This window comes from Macaca thibetana, chromosome X, assembly GCF_024542745.1.
Source record: "Macaca thibetana thibetana isolate TM-01 chromosome X, ASM2454274v1, whole genome shotgun sequence".
Taxonomy (NCBI): Eukaryota; Metazoa; Chordata; class Mammalia; order Primates; family Cercopithecidae; genus Macaca; species Macaca thibetana.
In genome coordinates this window covers 11,162,134-11,185,839 of record NC_065598.1, presented here as the reverse complement: position 1 = coordinate 11,185,839, position 23,706 = coordinate 11,162,134, and the positions used below count along the sequence as shown (strand labels likewise).

At 41.7% G+C, this 23,706-nt stretch overlaps 1 protein-coding gene across 2 annotated transcripts in view; it reads left to right on the top strand.

The window, feature by feature from the left end:
• Positions 1-1,609: 1,609 nt before the first annotated feature.
• ARHGAP6 (Rho GTPase activating protein 6) overlaps positions 1,610-23,706 on the top strand; it is a 550,354-nt gene continuing 528,257 nt past the window's right edge. The window contains exon 1 of one of the 2 annotated variants that reach the window (XM_050777262.1): positions 1,610-3,289. In XM_050777262.1, coding sequence (XP_050633219.1) covers positions 2,702-3,289 — 588 coding nt within the window. In that variant the 5' untranslated portion in view covers positions 1,610-2,701. The remainder of the gene's footprint in view (positions 3,290-23,706) is intronic. The other variant, XR_007722733.1, reaches the window with a different exon arrangement.

Here is a 23,706-nt window from a genome sequence, read left to right as displayed (position 1 = left end):
TCTGTGAAGTGACTCTGTTAACCATCTACCCTGAATACCAAACTCCAATGAGGCATAACCATGCAATGAGGCATAACCATGCAATGGTATCCCAGTGGTAGAGACATTAAGTGTTTCCATTACCAGTGATAAGTTACACAGTTTTGTTACTAAAGAAAGGGCAGACAAGACCCACCCACTTTTACTTCTAATGTGACTTGTATGAGGAGGGAAGAAAGCCAATGCCAACAAGCCCCCAAATGTAACTTGGCCTGTGTGTAGTTAGGCAGGGGAGCAAGAGCTCTTTTCAAACACTGTGCCTCTCAGCAGCACACCTGATTGACAGCCACTGAAAATACTTAAGAGGCTCAGGGTAAGAAGAGATGGACAGTGATGGGGGATGGGAAACTAGAATCGCACTCTGTCTTCAGACCGCAGATAGCTCATTAAAGCTACCGGAAAAAAAACTCTTCGGGTGCAGTCTGTCCGGCTGCTTTTACAAAAAACGAGTACAGCCAAGACCTGGGAGTCCGACGCCCTTTGTGGAGGCATCAAATTCTCCTAGTTAGATTTCATGACGTACCTCCTCCAAAATAGCTGAACACCTAGGAACACTGAACACGCTCTTCAAAGAGTCAAAGTAAATTAACTTTTACCCTGAAAATGTCATAGGGAATAAAGAAAGTCTTCCAGAATCAAACTTGGACAATTCTGGTAGATGTGCAAGACGAATGTTCGTGTCCAACATCTGTATTTATAACTTCATTGTATTTTTTCTCCAAAATAAAAGAAATGGTAAAGGAAAGTCACCTTCACATTTGTATAAAATTCTCTTGATCCCTAAGTGATAAAAGAGGACACAAACACAAAGTAGACATTTCCAACATTCTGTCTGCTCCCTGCCGAGATGGTTGTAAGTTGCATTGCAAAGCTTAACTGTTAGGTCAAAAAGCCCTCCAAGAGGAGGGCGAGGCTTTGCGCTTTATAGATTCCAGGGGTCCGACAGCGGGAGAAGCTGCTCTCAGACTCATTTCCTTGCCGGGAAGATTGATTTCACCAGCGTTCTCCAGCTTCCCAGGACTGTGGCCACTGCGCGCTGAGCCCAGAGGCGTCCCAGAGCGGGACGTGGAGACAGATAGCTTTGTGAGCGCCAATCTCTGCACCCTCTAGGCTGAAGCTGCGCCCGGCCTCTGGCCCCTGCCGGGCCTCCCTCACGCCTCCTTCTAGAGCACGTTTCCGCACGTGCTCAGGAGCCCTTCCACGGCAAAAGCTCCTCCCCCTCCACTTTCTTAGTAGGTCTCCATCTCCAGCTCATTCATTGGCAGCCACTGCATTTAGACAGTCTCCTATCTATCCTTCCTTTTTAAAAACAAAAACAGCCAGGGGTGGGGGTGGGGGTGGGGGTGGGGGTGGGGTTGGGGGTGGGGGTGGGGGGCGGGGCGGGGAGAAAAGGCAGAAGATTTAACTCCAACTTCAGAGCAACCGTCCCCGGCTGCCCATCTGACACCAGTGGGTGGGGTGCAATCTGACACTTCCCTTCCTTTCCAGAAACGTGAGTGGAGCTGGCGCGACCCTTGATCTGGGGGTGGGGAGACGGGGGAGAAGGTCCGCACTTCCGTCCTCACGACTTTCTCTCCAAGAGACCCGGTATTAGTGGCGAGCTGCCTTCTCTCCTCGCCGCTTGCAGGTTTGGCTCCTGGCAAACTCTTTTCACGTTCCGCTTTCTCCTGCTCCTGGCTCCGCCTCAGCTCCAGCCCCGGCATTCCTCTAGCTCTACTTGTCCTGGCCGCCCCCTTCTCGCTGCCTCTAGAGCGAGCGTCGGGGACATCTCCGCGTCTGCCCTGGGCCCAAGGCTGGGCTGCGAATTTCGTGTTCCCCTGCGGCGGAACACGCACACCCGGCCTTGGGGCTCTCTCCTGAGCTCCCTCCTCCACAGAGAGCGCTGAGCGCAGCCGGGAATTATCTCCCACCGTGGGCACGAAGCCTTTGGAGGTCCCGGGCGCAGCACGCTCGGTGTCCCCACACCGCAGCAAGACAGAGACCCCGCGAGAACCTTGAGCTTTGAAACCACCCTTGAGCCTCTCCAGTCGGAAGAGTGGGAGCAGCTGCCCAGCTGAGGCCAGGCGCGCAACCTCGGGCGCCGGAGCAGGAGAGAGTGCAGGAGGCGCAGCTCAGGCGCCCGACTCAGGAGCAGGAGGAAGTTCTAGCGGCGCCGGGAGCGCGGTGGACGCGCCCTGGGCTCACGCCTAGGCGGCCTCCTCCCTGGCCCTCAGGACTGTCCTCGGGCCGCAAGGAGGAGCTTGCTGGAGTTTTAGAAGCCATCCAGAGCCAGCGAGCAGGAGCGCTGCGTCTCCTGCCTCAGCTGGGAAGGGGGAGTGGCGCTGGCAGGCTGGAACTGGGAACCCAGCGAGCGCCTGACCTTCCTCCTCCTCTTCCTGACCCTCTTCGCGTCTTAGGCTCCGGAGGAAGGTTCTAGCGGCTGCAGGAGGTCCCCAGACCCATTTTCCTAGAAGGCTGGTGATGGATCTGCTGCTCCTGCCGCCGCCGGGGCACTTGGAGCGCACCGGCGGCGCGTGAGCTGGGCTTTGCTCTCCACCGTCCTGGGCAAACCCGGGCCAGCCCCGCCTGGCACCTTTGCCCGAGTCCCTTTCCGTTCCCGACCCAAAGCCACCAGCGTTCAGGGAGGGAAGAGGAGGTGGTCCTCAGGTGCAGCCCCGCCGAGATGTCGGCGCAGAGCCTGCTCCACAGCGTCTTCTCTTGTTCCTCGCCCGCTTCAAGTAGTGCGGCCTCGGCCAAGGGCTTCTCCAAGAGGAAACTGCGCCAGACCCGCAGCCTGGACCCGGCCCTGATCGGCGGCTGCGGGAGTGGCGAGGCGGGCGCGGAGGGCAGTGCGCGGGGAGCCACGGCGGGCCGCCTCTACACCCCATCACTCCCATCCGAGGGTCTCGGCCCTCGCTTGGCGTCCTCTCCCCGGGGTCCGCCCCCTAGGGCCACCCGGCTACCGCCTCCTGGACCGCTTTGCTCATCCTTCTCCACACCCAGCACCCCTCAGGAGAAGTCACCATCCGGCAGCTTTCACTTTGACTATGAGGTTCCCCTGGGTCGCGGCGGCCTCAAGAAGAGCATGGCCTGGGACCTGCCTTCTGTCCTGGTCGGGCCAACCAGTAGCCGAAGCGCTTCGAGTATCCTCTGTTCCTCCGGGGGAGGCCCCAATGGCATCTTCACTTCTCCTAGGAGGTGGCTCCAGCAGAGGAAGTTCCAGTCCCCACCCGACAGTCACGGGCACCCCTACGTCGTGTGGAAATCTGAGGTAGGGACCAGCGCTGCGTGTCCCACGGCCCAAGGCGGAGTCCCCCCCAGGCAGTTCCAGGGGACCGCCTTTAATTCCATTACATTTACAGAGCGAGGCACTCACTAAAGGGTTTCCGTGGTGTGGGTTTTCCTCTTCTGCTTGCTAAATGGTGCCTGGAAATGGGACGTCCATAGTGGCCACCCGCGTGTGTGTCTTGCAGGACTTGTTGGCTCTACTTTGGAGCAGTCATGGGAGCTGGAGAAAGAGATGGTGTTTTGGTTTTCTGTTTGTGCTGCAGGCAATTTCAAAGGGTCACCTTATCCCTTCACCCAATGTTAATATTTTTCCCAACTCAAATGATCTGTTGCTAAGCTGTTTGTAACGATTGGATGAAATATATTTTGAAATATGTCTGCCATCTTGTTCTATAGATAATTCAGAAACATTATTTTGGAAGGCGTCATTGACTGTATGAGTGTGTGTGTGTGTTTAGGTGGCAAGGGGGAAAAGCATTATCTAGCTTTCACCTTTTCTTTCCCTAAAGGGGCAATTTCAGAAATCTATGGTACTGAGTATTAGTTTAACCTAGGAGAAGAAGAAAATCTCTGTGTAGGGGTGTGAGAGATCATGGAAATATGCTGATGCCTAAATTCCATTTAGAACAATTAGTAGTTTAGTGAAGAATCAACAATACATAGGGGACTCAGAGGGAGCTATCTGATACCCTTAAAATGTTTGCTGTCCAGTTAAGAAGAATAGTGAGTTGACCTATTGGGAAACTGTCACTGATGGGCACTTGGAAAATAACACACTTTCAAAGAATACATAGTAATTGTTTTAAAAATGAACAGCCCCTATCCCCTTCAGTCCACAAACTCTATAGGATTGCCTTGGATCTATTTCCATAAGGGAAGGGAGATTCCATCAGTTATAATTTAATATTTTAAAGTACAGTTAGCATTACAGAAATGAAATGAAATACCATGTAATTGCTGGAGATGTAGGCTAAATACACAACCAAGAAAAACTGTTTGAAAATAGCATCTGAGATCATACTCAGCTGTGTTAATGTGAGATAAGTGTTAGACTTTGGCTTTAATAGACTGACTTAGAAAAATAAGCATCATTTATCAGAATTATTAGCATCACGTATTATTAATGTTATTGTGTCAAAGTAACTGAGGCTGTTAGGTGTTGGGGGTATAAATTTCAAAAAACAAATATTGCTAAGTCTTCTGCCCATTTTCTTGAGAAAGATAGGCAGTAGAAAGGAAAGTCGAGGCAGAGGGCAAGATGTTACCTCCAAACTAGGGAACTCAAGATTAGAAAGCATCAAAATTTGAAACGTTGAATTTCTCTTGGTCTTTAAGAGGGGCTGGATTCTCATTGTATTTCAGGAGCACACATTATCAGATTAATCTGTACGAGTTGAGAGAAAGAGAAAAACAAAAGCAAGCCAGCATTTTTGGATTAGCTAGCCACTAACATTCGTAATTAAAACTAATTGCATCATTAAGAACATTTCTGCTTTTCTTAGCAACCATATACATACTTGGAATATAGTATACAGATGCTGCTCATTACTGTTATAACCAAAAGGCATTTGGCTGTAGATGATTTCACTTGTTGCAAATTATCTTCTTATGTATTAGCATCTCATAATCAATGGACAAGGATCTGAACTGCAGCGATACTGGGTGGCTTCTATTTCACACAGTGGGCAGTCTGCACAAAACTCATCTACCATGATTTTCACCTTTTCGTGGTGATTAAAACTAAGGATGTAGCCATGTAGCAAAAGGCCAACATTTTCTCATAGAATATATATGTGTGTATGTGTGTGTGTGTGTGTTTCGGAAATTCCTTTATGCTTGAGGCGGACATGGAGTGATTAGATAGAACTCTAGCATGTAGATCCAACCCTGGTTTTGTTTAATAAAGGCCAAGATATCCTAACATAACCCCTGGATCTCTAATTTAATGGATTACCTTTCAAAGGTTTAACGCCCTGGAACCCTCTCAAAAAACAAGAAAATACATCCTATTGGGCACTGCCTGTCCTTTTCACTTGCAGGCAGGCTGGGTCTTTGGTTCTTAAAGGAGAATCTTTACTAATGACATCAAAACGTCAGCCAATGAGCATCTTGCAAGGCTGCTTAGAGGCCCTGGAATAACTGGTTCATATAGATTTGGTTCTTGAATTTTTCTGGTTGCTCTGGCTCAGGGTTTCTCAGCCTTGGCACTATTGACATTTGAAGCTGAATGATTCTTTGCTACAGAGCTGTCCTGGGTATTATTGCAGGGTATTTAGCAGCATCCCTGTCCTCTTCCCACTAGATATGAGTAGCGTTCCTCCAGACCAGTGTGATAACAATGTTTCTAGACGCTGCTGAATATCCTCTAGGGATCAAAATCACCCTAGTTGAGAACTGCTGCATTAGTGAGGTTGAACATAGTACCCCATGCTGGCCATCAAGAGTGTGCCCACAGAAGTGTTTACAGCTGGCCTAAAGTTTGCTTGGGGCCTTTGTTTGATTCCAAAACCACGAGGATCCCTCTGGAGTCATGTACCCCTTACAGTTTGTTCAAATTTTCTATTTCTCTTCCATTGAATCCATATGAAATCCTAAGAATTCACCTTCAGGTTTAGCCATTGATGGATCTCATCCATTTCCACTTTGTTCTTTCAAGATATTGTCTGCTTTTAACCTAAATTGTCCATACAACAGCCCCTGCTCCCAAGACTCTCACAAATGCCTGCAGCTTTGTTACTTGTGCTCATTCAAAGCTTACAAATGACCATTTTATGGCCTAAACCTGGGAAGTGTTAGGCAAAGTCAGCTACGATCTCGTTAGTATTTCCTCACTATGTGTTTCAGGATTGCTTTAACAAAATCCGATTCCTGGACATGCTGGGTAGATCATCTATTGAATAGAAACATGGAAGAGACAAAGGGTAAATGGTACGTGGTAACACAGTTGGAACATGTTTCTCAACTTGTGTTTTTAGCAGCCAAGCTCTGCCCCGACTCTGATCACAGGAAAAGCAATAAACTCTCATTTCAATCCTGAGCTTCTCCTAATTCTTGCAGATCAGAGCTGGGATTATGTCCATAGTTTGCCAACTTTTGCCAACTTTTGCAACCCATAATTAAAATGATTTCTATATGTCACTGGCATCCATACTTTTCCTCACTCATGGCGCAAGCATTTCTTGAGCATAAGCATTTCTGTAGGTACTAGGAATGCAGAGAGGCTAAAGAGCTCACAGTCTAATGAGGGGATAGGTGAGTTAACTGATAGGTACAGTACAAGAGATCAGTACAATGAGGGAACAGAGAGGGGAGGGTGTGCTTTGGGGGGCCGTGGAAGACTTCACTCTGCAGAGAACATTTAAACTTGATCTTCAAAGATGGCTGCCATTTCTAAGGAGAAGAAGGAAAGTGATGCCTTGATGAGGCAGAAAAGAGTGGACAGGCAAAGGCACAGAGGTGTTGGTGATGCTACAGCTCCCAACAAAGAAGACTTAGAGGGCCCTAAGTGCAATAATTTGTTTGGAGGAGCAGGTTAGGGCACCTGCAGTTTGATATATGTAGCAACCACATGGCTTTTCATGTAATAAAAGCCTGACCTAACAAAGTCAGAAATCAGTCCTGTTGAAATACTTTTTTGAGATAGTCTTGACCTGTCGCCCAGGCTAGAGTTCAGTGGCACAATCTCGGCTCAATGCAACCTCCCATGTTCAAGCGATTCTCCTGCCTCAGCCTCCCCAGGAGCTGGGACTACAGGCATGTACCAGTAGAGAATTGGTTTCACCATGTTGGCCAGGCTGGTCTTGAACTCCTGGCCTCAATCCATCTGCCCGCCTCACCCTCCCAAAGTGCTAGGATTATAGGCATGAGCCACCATACCCAGCCTCTATTGGGAGGATAATTATGGGTATGGATAAAAATGAGAGACTGGTCAAAGCATATTACTCTCCAAGGAGCCCCTGGGCATCACAACTGCAGAGAGTGAAGGCATATCGAGTGTTGCCCAAGTGAAGTTTGGTGTGCCTGGAGCAGAGGATGTATCTTGCTGTGTGCAGGATAATAGTGTTCAACAGGTAGGATAGTGGTAATTACGAAGCGTCTCACTGTGCTCATCTCAGGAGTTTGAACTCTATATTGTGTAGAGCAGTGATTCTTAACCTGGAGGTGACTTTGTCCCCAGGGGACATTTGGCAATGTCTGAAGACATTTTAGGATGTCACAGCTGGAAGTGGTGGTGTATTAATTGCCTATCACTGCTGTGATGACCACAAACTTAGTGGCTTAAAGCAACACAGGTTTGTTGTCTTAACAGTTCTGGACCTCAGAAATCCCAACAGGTTTCACTCGGCTAACTTCAAGGTGTTGGCCTGACTGTATTCCTTCTGAAGGCTCTAGGATCTGTTGTGGTTTCTTTTCCAGTGGCCCCCTTCCTTCATTTTCAAAGCTAGCCAAGTCACATCTCATCGACTCTTCTTGTGTGGTCATTTCTCGCTCACTGTTTTCAGGACTCTTGTGATTACATTGGGCTCACCTGGATAATCCAGGCTACTCTCATTATTTTAAGGTCAGCTGATTAGTGACCTTTATTCCACCTGAAACTTTAATTCCCCTTTGCTATGATGTATTCACATATTTTGGGGATTGGGGCGTGGGCATTTTGGTGGTATATTATTCTGCCTTCCATAGGGGAGTTCCTACTGGCATCTAGTAGGAGGCCAGGGGTGCTTTTAAATACCCTACAGTGCACAGCCCCACAAGGAATAATCATCTGGCAGTCAATGTTAGGAGTGTCTAGACTGAGAAACCCTGCTGTAGAGAGTGGGAGAAATTGGTGATTTTTAAGCATGAGGGCGTAACATGATCAGATGTGTTTTAGAGGTAAACTGGTGTCTGGGGGAGCATGGGTTAGAAGCATGAAACAAGTGGAGGACAGATCCTCAGAGGAGGTGGGCATGGGGAAATCATGCCAAGCATCCTATAAACAATTGGGAGCTGGCATATAAAAGTAATACTTTTATATTTCCCACTTCTCCATTTTAGCAAATTTTTTCTTGCACTGTTGAACTCCTTGAAAGCAGAACTCTTACTTACCTTTGAATTCTTAAAATCTGGCCCCTGTACTCTGGGGGTTTTAGAGAGATCATCATAAAGACCAGTGGTTCTCAACCAGGAGAAAGTTTGCACCACAGTGTAAATTTGGCAATGCCTGGCAGCATTTTTTATTGCCAGAACTGGGGCAGCAGTGTGCTACTGGCATCTAGTGGGTATAGGCCAAGGGTACTGGTAAACATCCCACAACACACACAACAGCCCCCACACACAAATACTTATCATGCATAAAATGTCAATAGTGCTGAGGTTGAGACGCTCTGTATACAAGAAACTGAATTCTAGGTTTTGCTTTTCAGTACCATTTTCTCTCATGCTTGTGGCTTTACTCTTTGTCATTTTCTTCTTCTTACCTAGTATATGTCAACCAAGGCTTTGAAATTCAAGAAAAATGACTTTCAATAGGTATTGAGCATATGAAAAAAATATGGGATGTCTAAATATATCTACAGGGAAGAAGTGAATGGTAAATATATAATGATGGAAACTGGAATTAAATTTTAAAATGCAGCAGAGAGAAATATTGTATTTAAAAGTAGAGGCTCACTCATGTCACCAAAGAGAAAGTAATTAGAATAAGACAGCTTCAAAAAGAAATTGACAAAAAGTGTTTTACAAGGATTTGTGTCTGAAATCAGTATAATACCTTAAGGTTTTTTAAGTTAGGAAAAAGAGTTATTCAACTTTTATACATACACACTCTCAGGCTATCTCTCTGCTACAATTCCTTCTGAAGGCAATTTTTAATTTTAATGGAGAATACTGTGAAGATAGCTTCTCAGATGACTTAGAATTGAGTTTTCACCAACATTTTGAGATTTGAGGGTTGGAAAGAGCAAAGTTTAGACTCAGAAAGAACCTTGGGTAGCATCTAGCTCCAAACTGCTTACTTTACAGTTGAAGAGAGGGACTGTAAAGCTTAAGCCACTCAAACTCAGGCAAAGAGCCAAGGGTAGAACCACCCTGAAATCCTTCTTGACTCTCTATATAAACTGCCAAGCTTCTGGAAAAAGTAAGCGACCCCGACTACTTTTATTCTCTGAGCACCTTAAACATTGGCAATCACTTTTTATCCAGATTACTTACTGAAACCATTATCTCAAAGTTCCCTAAGTTCCAAGAATCTTCTTAGACCCCTTTGGCTAGACTTCTGGGCAAAACTGAGAGCACCATCTCCTCTCCCTGCTCCTCCTATCCCCATCACACACAGAGAATCTTAGTTTCCTCCTTACCTTTCTTCCTACTCCTCTGTCTCTGGGATTGTCTTTGATCAACCCTACAGTTCTGTGTTTTTCCTTCAGGTCATTGTCCCTTGATTGTCTCATTCACTTTTGTGACCTCAACCATCATCCCTCTGGGGGAGACTCCTCACTCGGTGCCTAGCTGGAATCTTGTAGTTGAGCTCTCAATATATATTTTCTGATTTCTTCCTAGATATCTGCTCATGGATGTCCAATGGACTCAAATTCTACATGTCTGAAACAGAACAAGTCAGCTCCCATTTCCTCTGAACATGTTTCATTTTATGTATTCCTTATTTTGGTTGGTATCGCTGTTCTTCCGCTTGCCTAGGTTTACCAGGTCAGAATGCCTTTACTCCTCTCCCTTTTTTTGTTTCCTCCTTTACTTCCATAAGTTTTCAAATCCTGTAGTGTGTGCTTCCCATTTGCTCCATTCTAGAAGGGATTTGAAGTGGAATGTGTCTGAGTTCTTACATCTCTCTCCAGCTGTTCATTCACAATGTTACTGCCTAGCTTGGGTCCTCATTTGCTGTGACCCTCTTCTTGGTCACCCTGCCTTCAGTTTCTCCCTGTTGGCATATTGGCCTTATCCTCAAAAGACACAATTGTAATCATGTCAACCCCTGATTGAAAACCTTTGATGGGTCTCAGAGTGTACAGAATAATATCCAAACTACTTAGCTAGTCATTTCAATGCCTTTTACAACATCATCTCAGCCTGCCTTCTCCCAGGAACTCTAGTCCAGCAAAGCCAAGCTGGCCACTCACACAGATAGTCATCAAATATTTATAGCATGCCAGCTATGCAATGGACACTAGGAATGTATGTGGAGCAAATAGGTATGACTCTGCAAGGTGCTCCCAGTTTATGAAAGCAATAACTTCAAATCACTCTCTACAGTTTTTCAGAGTGTTACGGCATTTTGATGAGAGGACTGTGGTAGACAGAACAATGTCCCCCAAAGATGTTCATGTCCTAATCTCTAGAACCTGTGAATATGCCACTTTACATGGCAAAAGAGGATTTTGCAGATTCGAGATTATCATGGATTGTCTGGGTGGGGCCAGTGTAATCACAAAGGATCCTTATAAGAGGGAGGAAGGTCAGAGTCAGATAAGGAGATGTGAGGATGAAAGTAGGCAGAGAGAGAGAAAGAGGGAGAGAGGAAGAGAGGGAGGGGTAGGGTGATGAGAGAGATTTTGAAGATGCTACACTTCTGGCTTTGAAGATGGAGGAAGCAGCCACAGCCCTTGGCTGTAGCAGCCCCCAGAAGCTGGAAAAGGCAAAGAAATGCATTCTTAGAACCTTCAGGAAGAAAATAGCTCTACTGACATCTGGATCCTAGCTCAGTGAGACTTCTGACCTTGAGGACTGTAAGAGAATATGTCTGTTGTTTTATGCTACAAAATTTGTGGTAATTTCGAGCAGTGATAGGAAACTGATACAAGGACTAAACAGGTCTGGGATGTCTCAACTGAAATCACTGGATGAGGAGGCATTTGCCAAACGAAAAGAAAGGGCACAGTGCTCCTGCGAGAAGGAATGGCCTGTACTGAAAAGGGAATGTAGCATGCTTCAAGAATTTAGAGAAATCCAACTAGAATGGATTATGGGAGGGGGAAGATGGTGAAGAATAAGTCTCACTGGACTTTGGCCTTAATGATATAGATTTTACCATTTAATGTAAAGATTCCCCACATAGATTTTGTTTCCTTCCTTCTCACTTTACTTTTGATAACTTGGTCCCATATCTACCTGAGAAGGCTCCATTTGTACTTTATGGCTCAGTCAGGTGCCTCCAAATAAATGAGCTTGACTCTAGTACATGTCATGACGTTCCAGATTTGCAGAAACAGAAGCTCATGTTTTCATAGTGAGATTCACATTCTTCCAATATGGTGCTTGAATAAGAGAAAGTGTGTTTCATATCAAAATCTAGTCAACGACTGAGGGAGTCTGCATGCAGATAGCAGTTCTCCCAGATTCCCAGAGGTATGCCTTTGGGGCGTGACATCTTGTTCTAAAATTTACTGCATCCTCTCTGAGCTATTACTTAGATAAAGAGAGTGAGACTGTGATTGCAACTATGTTATGACATGGCAGAAAAACCCTTGGAATGTAATGTGAAAAAATGAAATTAGTTGTGTTATCTGGTAAAGAACGATATTTTCATTAGCTATTAGGGAAACGTGAATCAAAACCACAATGAGATATCATTTATACCCTCTAAGATGACCATAATAAAAGATAGATAATAACAAGTGTTGACAAGATGTGGAAAAATCGAAACTCTCATACACTGCTGGTGAGAATGTAACATGACGCAGCAGCTTTGGAAAACAGTTTGGCAATTCCTCAAAAAGTAAAACAGTTACTCCAGAGCTCAGCAATTCTACTTCTGGGTATATACCTAAGAGAAATGAAGATGTATGTCCACATCAAAACATGTATATGAATGTTATAGCAGCATTATTCATAATAGCCAAATGGTAGAAACAATTAAATATTCATCAATGGGTAGATAAATGGTTAAACAAAATGTGATTAATGAAAAATTACTCAACAATAAAAAGGAATGAAGTACTGATGAATGTTATGCCTTGGATGAATTTTGAAAACATTATGCTAAATGAAAGAAGCTAGTCACAAAGGTCCACATATTGTATAATTCTATTTATATGAAATGTCTAGAGTAGGCAAATCCATAGAGACAAAAAGATTACTCATTGTCAGAGGCTGGTAGGGAGGGATGTGGAGTGACACCTAATGGGTAAAGGCTTCTTAGGGTAATGAAAATGTTCTGGAATTAGATACAGGTGATGGTTGCACAATCTTGTGAATATACTAAAAAAGCACCGAATTGTATATTTTAAAAGGGTGAATTATATGGTCTGTGAATTTTACCTAAAAAATGATATAACTTTCAGAAAATATATTGTTGCCACATCTTTTTTCAATAAAACATAAATATAAATGTAGAAGAGCAGTTATATAGTCAGTGGAAGCTTCATGTATTCAACATGAAACGAGGGAGGTAGTAACGACTTTGGGAGATTCAACGGAGGAGTCAGCAGCCAGCCGTGGGATTTTCTGAGATTGGTTACTGTGGAAATTCTATGTCCTGATTATTACACTTTGAAAGCAAGCACAGAGAAGCTATTAAAAGATTGCTTTTTCATAAAAGGCAGAGATTTTAAAAACTACTTACAATCTTGAAAAATTGCCTGACCTTATCTCACCTGAATTATTAAGCCAAAGATTTTCAGGAGCCATTAGAAGTAACAGCAATTCTAGAAACCACCTGTTGAATGATATGCTGATGGATCCAAGAGGAGAATGCTTGAGCCTAAGATGCTGTCCACATCTTTGGAGAAATTGGAAGTGAAGTGAATTATGTGGCTTGATGGACCAAGAAAATAACATGTTTTCATTTCTGTAGAAGTGGACAGCTCATGGAAACAGGTGAATTAATACCACCTATAGGAGCTGAGGTGTCAATAAGCATTGGATCAATTCTCAGCTTGTATTACTGATAATTTCATCTCTCAGGGGTTTGAGAAACAATTGGGAAGCTGGTGCTTTGAGGCCCAGATGTAGATGGAGTAGGGGAAAGAGAAGCCTTTGGCAACAATAGCCATGCTGCCTCAGCATTTAATATAACAAGGGCTTTGCTATAGCTAATAATTTTGTCCAGGGAAATCCTTGACTGGGCCACCAGACTTTCTGAGCAAAGTATAATTCTGATCAAATTGGAACCTCCAGGTGATTTCTTGCTCACTTATTTCAGTCAAATAATTATTGATGGGTGATGATGATATGATGATGATAGACAAAATAATTTTGTATTTGTAGAATGCACACCAGTTTAGTGTTCTTAGAACAACTCTGTGGGGTGATAGTATCAACCTTCATTTTATGGATGAGGACACTGAGACTCAGATTCAGAGGTAGGCAGATTTAGCTGCAGAGAAAATGAAGTGAATCGGTTCAGCTAGACTCTGAACCACACTGCCTAAGTTTAAATCCCAGCTCTGTTCTGTGACATTAAACAAATTATTAAGCCCCTTTTGTGCCTCGGTTTCTTCACCTATTAAATGGGGATGATGAAAGTGCCTACCTCAAAGAGTTTTCGTGAGGATTTCATGTCATAATTACCTGGAAAGTGCCCAGCACATAGGAAGTACTAAAAGATGCATAGGAGTGCAAGGCTAAATAACATTAGAGATGTGGTCACACAACTAGGAAGCAACAGAGGTAGGACTTAAGCTAAAGAATTAATTTAGTCGAAAATACTTATTGTGCACCTACTATGTGCCAGAAACTTTGGTCTTTCCACCATGGCAGCCAAAGAGGGCGTAAGTGATCAACAACTCAGTGAGTAAGCCCAGCTGCATCAGACAACAGCAGAAGGCAAGTGGAACTTTATTTTGCAAGCTGTTAAATAAGGTATAGTTTTCATGGTAGGCATTGGAGTGACAGCCCAGGCATTTTGGCCTAGTGACTTGGAACACAGGAATGTGTCAGACTTGTATTGTGGATTTGGCGTAACCCAAGACATGCCAACAGGCCAAGGGGCTGCCTTCATTCAAGTACATGGTAACTTCATTGCATGTAGACACTATTTTAGTAGAATATTTAGAATGTTAAAAACGGTAAAGTTCCCAGTCGAGTCCTGTTCTTTAACTGCCAAATGGCAGTGTGCTTCTCATTTCAAGCCAGGTGTGTTTTTATTTCCGCGTACTACGGTAATTACCTGAGACCAAGTTGACTGCTTTTCAAGGCCCATCTCATCAACATATTTCCAGGGTAAAAAGGCAGCAGCACTAAGTTAAGACAATCCTATCTACAATCAGATTCTCTTTTTGCTCAAAATCTAAACGTAACCTCCATTAGCATTTCTAGACTGATTTTAGCATTCTATGAGCAAACAGAATATTAGGAAGAAAAAATCCTTGAAGGTCTTCTATTCCAAACATCCATGTCATGCTTAAATCCCATCCACGACACCCCTAGTCTATGCCTAGCTGTCACCCACAAACAGAGACCTTCATGGTTCTGCTTTTAGATTATAATGGACATAGAAATTCTCCATGGAACTGTGTTCACAACCAGTCTCCCTGAAACTTTCATCATGTTACAGACAAATTCTGCCTCTCTGGTTTTACAGAAAATCACCGATACTGCATTATTATTGTTGCTAAGGAAGTACGGGTTGACTTAACTTTCTTTCTGAGAATCAACACAAAAGTTTGGGTCATATTTTCTTTCTGGCAGATAAGAATTGTGAATATATCCAACTACAACTGGAAAATATTTTAAACTAAAGTTAAACTATTGCCCCCAAAGACATTTTGCAAACCACTTATAGAAACTAGGTTTAGGCAGGGAATCCTTTCCCCATTGCTTGTTTTTGTTGGGTTGGTTGAAGGATTCCCTATTCAGTAAATAGTGCTGGGATAACTGGCTAGCCATATGCAGAAGATTGCAACTGGACCCTTTCCTTTCACCATATACAAAAATTAACTCAAGATGGATTAAAGACTTAAATGTAAAACCAAAAACTATAAAAACTTTGGAGGACAACTGAGGCAATACCATTCAGGACATAGGCATGGGCAAATATTTCATGACAAATACAAAACCAATGGCAACAAAAGCAAAAATTGACAAATAGGATCTAATTAAGCTAATGAGCTTCTGTACAGCAAAAGAAACTATCAACAGAGTAAACAGCCTATAGAATAGGAGAAAATTTTTGCTTTCTATGCATCTGACAAAGGTCTAATATCCAGCATCTATAAGGAACTTAAACACATTTACAAGATAAAAAACCAATGCTGTTAAAAAGTGGGCAAAGGATATGAACAGACACTTTCAAAAGAAGGCATAAATGCGGCCAACAATCCTATGAAACAAAGCTCAACATCACTGATGATTAGAGAAACGCAAATCAAAACCACAATGAGATACCATCTCATACTAGTCAGAATGGCTACTATTAAAAAAAAAAAAAAAAAAAAAAAACCAGATGCTGGCGAGGTTGTGGAGAAAAAGGAATGCTTATACACTGCTGGTGGGAGTGAAAATTAGTTTAACCACTGTAGAAGACAGTGGGGTGATTCAAAAACCTAAAGACAGAACTACCACTCAACCCCAGCAATCCCATTACTGGGTATATACCCAAATGAATATGTCTTTCTATTATAAAGATACATGCACATGCCTGCTCATTGCAGCACCATTCACAATAGCAAAGACATGCAATCAACCTAAACGACTGTCAATGATAGGCTGGATTAAGAAAATCTGGTACATATACACCATGGAATACTATGCAGCCGTAAAAGAGAATGAGATAATGTCCTTTGCAGGAACATGGATAGAGCTGGAGACCATTATCCTTAGCAAACTAACGCAGGAACAGAAAACCAAATACCACCATGTTCTCATAAGTGGGAGCTAAATGATGGGAACTCATGGACACAAAGAAGGGAACAACAAACACTGGGGCCTACCAGAGGTCAGCGGATGGGAGGTGGGAGGGGATCGGGAAAAATAACTAGTAATGAGTACTAGGATTAATACCTGGGTGATTAAATAATCTGTATAGCTAAACCCCCATGATACAAGTTTACCTATGTAACAAACTTGTACATGTACCCCTAAACCTAAAATAAAAGTTAAGAAACCTAGCATTAGTACTCACGGTCTCTAGATTCCTGCTGCTGATGCAAAGAGTCAGGTTTCTTCATTTCATGATTTATAAGAGAGCTCAAAGACAAGTACAGCTTTTATATCATATCAGAGTGTTACTCTAGGTATTTCAGCAAGTCCTCAAGGAGGGGTGTTGAATCTGGCTTCTAATATTTTAATATATTGTCAATAAATTATATTGTCAATGCATCAAAATACTGAGAAAGTAAACATGAAAAGTGATATGAAGATTATCCACAGGCTTGAAGGTCACAAAGTGTGATATGAATCCCACACCAGCTCCAGACACTCCAAGGCATGAGCTCAGCAAATATATTGTTGTTCTGCTGCAATGGCAATATTTTAATCTTCTAATTTATGATTGAATTGTAAATATATTACTTTTTCTCATGTAGCTGAAAGTGTATGGTGAAAGATAGGTATAGTGTTATGGAAGTGATCAAATATTTAGGTTTTTGTTCAGGGTTCTTTGGCTGAAATTAGTTATTCAGAGTTACAAGTTTAAAAAATGTGAAATAGTTCATTTTCTTTGAGATATTCTGTTTTGGTACTCCCTGGGGAGAGCCAGATGCAGGAGAGTCAGTGGATCTTGATTGTCTAGTTTGCCTTTCCTCATCAAGAAATAGCCTTTTTTACAGAAAATGTTTAAAATCCTGCTGTGTGTTTTACTCTCCTTATGAGGTTATCATTTCTAATTTATATAAAGATATGGTAGATGTTGCTTATATAAACGTTCATTGACTGAATCTACCCAATCTAAAAATAATTTTTAAAAAAAGTTCATTGAATAAGAAAGTTGAATGGTTGGGCCAGGTGCAGTGACTCACACCTATAATCCCCTCGAAAGCAGGCTGACGCAGGAAGATCACTTGAGGCTAGAAGTTTGAGACTAGCCTGGGCAACATAGATAGACTCCATATCTATGAAGGAATTTAAAAAATTAACCAGGTTTGGTGATAGGTGCTTATAGTCCCAGCTACTTGGGAGGCTGAGGCAAGAGGATTGCTTAGGCCCCGGAGTTCAAGGTTGCAGTGAACCATGTCATGCCATTGCACTCCAGCCTGGGCAACAGAGTGAGACTCTGTCTTAGAAAAAAAAAAAAAAAGTTGAATGGTCAAGAAGAAAATTAACAATATATTTGCAAAGATTCCTTCCAATTAATTAATTAAATGTTTCTATGCACTATTTTTACAATGCAGAAAGTTGATTTTTTCTTTTTAAAAAGACTTCTTACAGAGTTTTAGATCACAATCTATTGGTATAATTTCTCTCTCTGTCTATATGTACATACATATAACTTTTAACTGCTTTATAATAAAAAATGAAAGGTTGGTTATTACCATATATAATTGGAGCAATGTGGATACATTATTTTTATGAAAATACAAGTTTTAAAAACTTTGTGAAGAAAAGATAAGAGTGGCAAAAGCTCTTAGTCTGAGTTTTCCCAAAGGCAGGACCGGGGTGAAAGCAGTTTATTTGGGAGGTAATCTCAGGAAGGAGTAGTGAAGAAAAGGGAATAATGAAATGGGGAAGGAGGGGAAGTAAAGTTGTATCATGGAAGTTTTAACTGGAAAAAGGGATGATTCAAGTTCCACCAGGACTGCTGGAAAATGCGTAGACTGTCTCTCGAGATGATCTACCCATGTTTTAGTTCTCTATTGCTGCATAACAAACCACCCCCAAACTTAGTGGCATGATTCTGTGGATCAGAAATTAGATCACAGCTCAGCTGGGTAGTTCTTTGGCTCTGCATGGCATTGGCTGGGCTCGCTCACTTGGCTGCTTCCAGCTGGTGTCTGGGATGCCTGGAAAGTTCAAGGTATCTTCATTTACAAGTGTGGTGCCTCAGTGATCCTCCCTGTGGTCCTTGTCTCTCCAACTGACTAGTTTGGGCTTCTTCACTGCATGTTGGTCTCATGGTATTTGATCAGAGTGAGTCACAGGGCCAGCCCAGATTCTAGGGCAAGGGAAAAAGAGTCTACCCCTTGATGGAAGAAGTGACAAAGAATTTGTTGTCTTCTTTAATCTGCCACGAGCTAAAGGATGGGAAGCTGGAGAATGTCTCTGTTGGTTTCCGTCTTCTATTTTTTAAGATTGTTTCTGGGGTTTTAACTACCTCGTGCTTCTTACATATGATGAGGTGTGCACTAGAGATGAATCACTAGCAGCACACAACGTCAGTCCAAGCTTGCACAGAACTGCCCAGCACAGTTGTAGCAGAACTCAAAAACTTTAGCACAGGCTCCTGGGAAGTAGCATTTAGAATCAGTCACCCACAATCTTAGCTACTCAAAAACATAACTGAAGGACAATATGATCTTAAGCCTAGGATCAAATCTCAGTACCTCTATTTATTAGGTGTGAATTTCAGTTTTCTCAATTGTTTAATTTAAGGGGAATATAACAGTATGTACTTTGTAGGAGATTGTGAAATGAATTGGATGAGGGTACACATGCTATAAGAGGTCATGTAGAAGTGTTTATTGTTTATTACTTTAATTCGTTCTCAAATGTTGTCATAGGAAGGTGTACATCAATTTTACAGTCCTTCGGGGGGGAAGAGGAAAGGCAACAATACTACGGTAAATGTAAGCAGCAATTGTAAGATGCAATTTTAGGTTTTTTAAACTGTAGGGAAAATACGTAGTAGTTGAAGAATTATGATACAGTGTAGTTTATCCTCTACATTCATGGAAACTAAGAAACAAACTTTGGCAACAGGTTTATTACTGGGGTAATCTTGGTAATATTTTTAACTAATACTTTAAAAAAACTTATAATTGATACATAACAGTTGTACATATTTATGGGGTACAGTGTGATATTTCAATGCATGTATACATTGTAGAATGATCAAATCAGGGTAATTACTGTGTCTACCACTGTAGACATTTATTATTTGTGGAGATAACGTTCTATACCTTCTAGCTATCTTGAAGTGTACACTTTAATGTTATTAGCTATAGTTACCTTACTGTACAATAGAACATCAGAACTTATTTTTCCTGTCTAACTGTAACTTTTGAAATACTTTTAACTGAAATATAGAACTTACTTGGATTTTTATCAGTTTTTCCACTAATGTCCTTTTCCTGCTCCAGGACCTGATTGATGCAGAATCTCACATTACATCAGGCTGGCAAGGGTTCTTATTCTCCTTTATTTATTTATTTTTTAAATCTGTCTTTATTTATTTTTCATGAGCTTTCTAGTTTTGAAAAGTATTGGTCAGGTATTTTGTAGAATGTCCCTCAATTTCAGTTTGTCTGATTTTGCATGATTAGAATGGGATACTGGGAAGAATACGCAAAACATCATTTGAACACCAAGTGTCACTGTTTATCTATATTAGTAAAATACAATGTTTCTATTATTGGTGATGCTTTTCACCCAATTAGCCCACATTCTCCTGTCCTGTCTGCCTGGTAGCATGGCCATATGCTTGTTGATAAGATGCAATACTGAAGGCTGTGCTGAGGGACTGAAGAAAGCCACCTTTTAACAAGTGACCTCATTAGCAACTAACTGACTTCATTGGCCCTTCAGCTGGATTCTCTTTTTCTGTAATTTGGATTTGCCTGCCCTTTTTTTCCCATTACATGGGAAGCTCTCTGGCAGGCTATTGCTTTGTCTGTCCTTATTGCCGCCCTGGGGCATCAATAGCATGTCTTTGGGTGCTGCATTTGTTAATGTGGGAGGCTGGGAGAAATCCAAGATGAAAATACTCCTTGTCATTTCCCTCTCAGAAGGGGGAGGAAGAGCTAGGCTTTGAGTACATATTCATTTACATCAGCAGCATTCTTCTGTGCTCATTGGTTGCTTACATCTCTCTTATTAACAGTGCTAGAATAAACACACAATTCTACCAAAATATTAGCAGTGTGTGCTGTTTTCCTTCACTTGCCAGGGTTGTTTTATAATAAATACCATTGGAAAAAAATACCACTGGCAAGCATCCTCAGCAATTACGTTAACATCTCTAGAGAACAAAGTATGGTATTGGAAGGTGCTTTGCAAAGAGGAGCAGAATGTGTCTGGTTTATACTGCATTCCTTGAATGTACTGATCTTGTTACCTATGAGTTTGATTTTAAAATAAATATTTCTCTTGATTGACAAAAATTGATTCCATTATTTTGTACAATATTCACTAATTAAATTTATTTTGGAAGACAAATATAACAAAGATTCTTTTAAAATGAAGTGACACTAAAACAGATGTTCATAATGTGCTTTCATGGTAGGAATTTGTAGATTAAATCAGATATTCATGTTTGTCAAAATGTTTTAGTCAAATGGAAGAAATGAGTTTTCTCAGCAATTTTGTTTGTTTGGCTTATGTCATGTCTTAGTTTATTTCAACTATAATTTCTATCCTTTAGAGGTAAAAATTGTTATTTCTCTTCCCAGTTGAACCCTAGTTCCATATTTCTATTTGCAAACAAAATGTTTCTACTTGTTGACTCTACCATCACTTCAAACTCTAAATGTTTAAAATAATTACCAACCCTTTCCCCCAACGAAGGAAAAGTAAATACATGAATATACAAACCACAACCAATTCTTTCTCTAAACCTTCCTTTTTCTTCTGTGATAACCATTTTTGTAACCTTGGAATCTTGAACACATTTCTTATTGTTCCTCAGCATTTATATTCTGTATTCAAATGACCCACCCAAGACTTGTCTCTTTTTCTAGGCAATGTTCCTATTTAGCCTTTTCTCCCTGTTTCGCCGGGCACGGCCCTTGTCTCTCATGCTGGGTGATATGGTTTGGCTCTGTGTCTCCATTTACATCTCATCTTGATTTGTAATCCCCACGTGTCAAGGGAGGGAGAGACCTGTAATCCCTATGTATCCAGGGAGAGAGGTGATTGGATCATGGGGGTGATTTCCCCCATGCTGCTGTCATGTTAATGAGTGAGTTTTCAAGAGACCTGATGGTTTTATAAGTGTGTGGAAGTTCCTCCTTCGCTTTTCTCTTTCCTGCCACCATGTGAAGAAGGTCCTTGCTTCCCTTTGCCTTCCACCATGATTGTTAGTTTCCTGAGGCCTCCCCAGCCATGTGGAACTGTGAGTCAAACCTCTTTCCTTTAAAAATTAACCAGTCTCGGGTATTTTTTTATAGCAGTGTGAAAACGGTCTAATACACTGAACCTTCTAACTACTGTCCTGGGTGATGGGTTAACCTTGTTTTAATCCATGCTTTCCTCTTCCTTATGCATTAATAATATAATTTAATAATAATTAACATCATCATTTAATTTCCTGTTATGAAGTCCCTGTTACAATCAAGACAAAATATCATCTGTCATACAGACCCTTCCTACAGTCATCAGCCCCTTGCCCATCCTTTTCCAGTAGAAGACCTACTGGAACAAAGAAGTCTTCTTTATTCCTACTCCTCTCCTCCTCTTTCCTAATTCCAAGCTGCTTCTTTGCACTCTTCAACAACCTTATTCAAATTTCGCAGTCATCTCTTTGGCTCTAAAAGCCAATGAGGGAGAGCACCCAAGTATTTTATTTGAAAAGTTTAGAGACAAATAAAATAAGTATGTTTGTCTAATTTCTGAGACAATGACTTAAAACAGTTTTCCATGTAAACTATGATAGCATCTTTGGGGTTGGGCAATCATGAATTGCTGAGAACCTTGGTAGCCACTTCATATTGTTGAATTATAGTTTCTCTTTTTTAGAAATGAAGTAACATTTCCCCCAGAAACTACTGTGGATGAGATGTCTGGAGTATTGAGTAGTCCATATTAATATAAGGGATAGCAAAAAAAAAAAATTTTTTTTTTCTTTTGGAGTATAATTCTATGGATTTTAATACATGCATAAATTTGTGTAGCCACTGCCCCAATCAGAATACAGAACAGTTTCAGTGTCCCCAAAAAGCTATCTTGAATGACTGCTTTATCATTTCTAACCTGCCCCTACTGGCGAACACTGATCTGTTCTCCATCACTATAGTCTTGTCTGTTTAAGAATTTCATAGAAATGGAATTGTACAGCATTTAACCTTTTGAGACTGGATTCTTTTGCTCAGTATAATGTCTTTGTGATTCATCCAACTTGTTGCATTATCAATAGTTTGTTCTTTTTTATTCTTTTTTATTGCTGAGTAGTAAGTTCCATGATATGGATGTCCAAGTTTGTTTTTCCATTCACCCGTCAAAGTAAATTTGGCTTGTTTCCAGTTTGAGGGCAATTAGTATGGCTATAAATGTTTATTTACAAGTTTTTATGTAGATATGAGTTTCAGTTTCTCTAGAGTAAATTCCAGAAGTAGGATTGCTGTTTCATATAGTGAGTGTATGGTTAACTTTATGAGAAACTATCAAACTATTTTTCAGGGTAGTTGTACCATTTTCATTCCCATCAACAATATATGAGAGTTTCAGTTGTTCTGCATCCTTACCAGCACTTGGTATTGTTAGTAGTTTCTGTTTTTTCACTTTAATAGGTGGTATCTTTAATGAGTGGTATCTTGTCATGGTTCTGCTTGATTTCCCTAACAGTTGATGATGCTGACCATATTTTAATGTACTGATAGGCCATCCTTATATCCTCTTTGGTGAAGGGTCTGTTCAAGACCTTTGCCCATTTTTAAAAATCAGGTAGATTTAATTTTTGTAAGAAAATTCTTCCTAGATTTTTCTAGGTAACAGCATAATGAAGGCATCCATTTTCTAGCAAGGGTGGCTAGAAGCAGAAGTTTCTAGCTTTTACAGGCAGCAGTGGCAGCAAAGTTGAGTTTCTGATGAGAGTGGCATCCATCTGGTGACAGTGTGGTTGTAGTAAAGTTTAGGTTTGGGAGGAAACATAAATTATAGCATATGGAGCTTGAAGAGGGCCAAATTCAGTTAAATTGCCAGGTCAGCTCCATTATGTGTTTTTGAAAATTTTTCTGGTAAGCTTGGTCCTGGGCCCCTCCATGATCCCATTAGCTGCCCAATATCCTCACAACTCCATTTTTCATTAGGTGGAGTTAACTTCTAAGAACCTAAAGTACAACATTGAATTACCTACTGCACCAGTTATCTATGGCCATGATAAAGTTGTATAACAGACAAACCACAACACTTGGTTTCCTGCAACAATGAATAATTAATTTTGCACATGGGTCTGTAGTTTTGTGTAGTCTGGTTGATGTGGAAAGAGTGTGGTGGATCTCTATTGGGTTTGCTCATGCATATGCGGTCAGCTATCATGTTGTTGGGGATAATTCATGCTGATCCCTATGGTCTCATTCTCCAGCAGGCTAGCTCAGATTTATACTCATGGTGGAAGCAGAGTTGTAAGAGAGGAAGAAGATGCTCCAAGCCTCTTGAGGC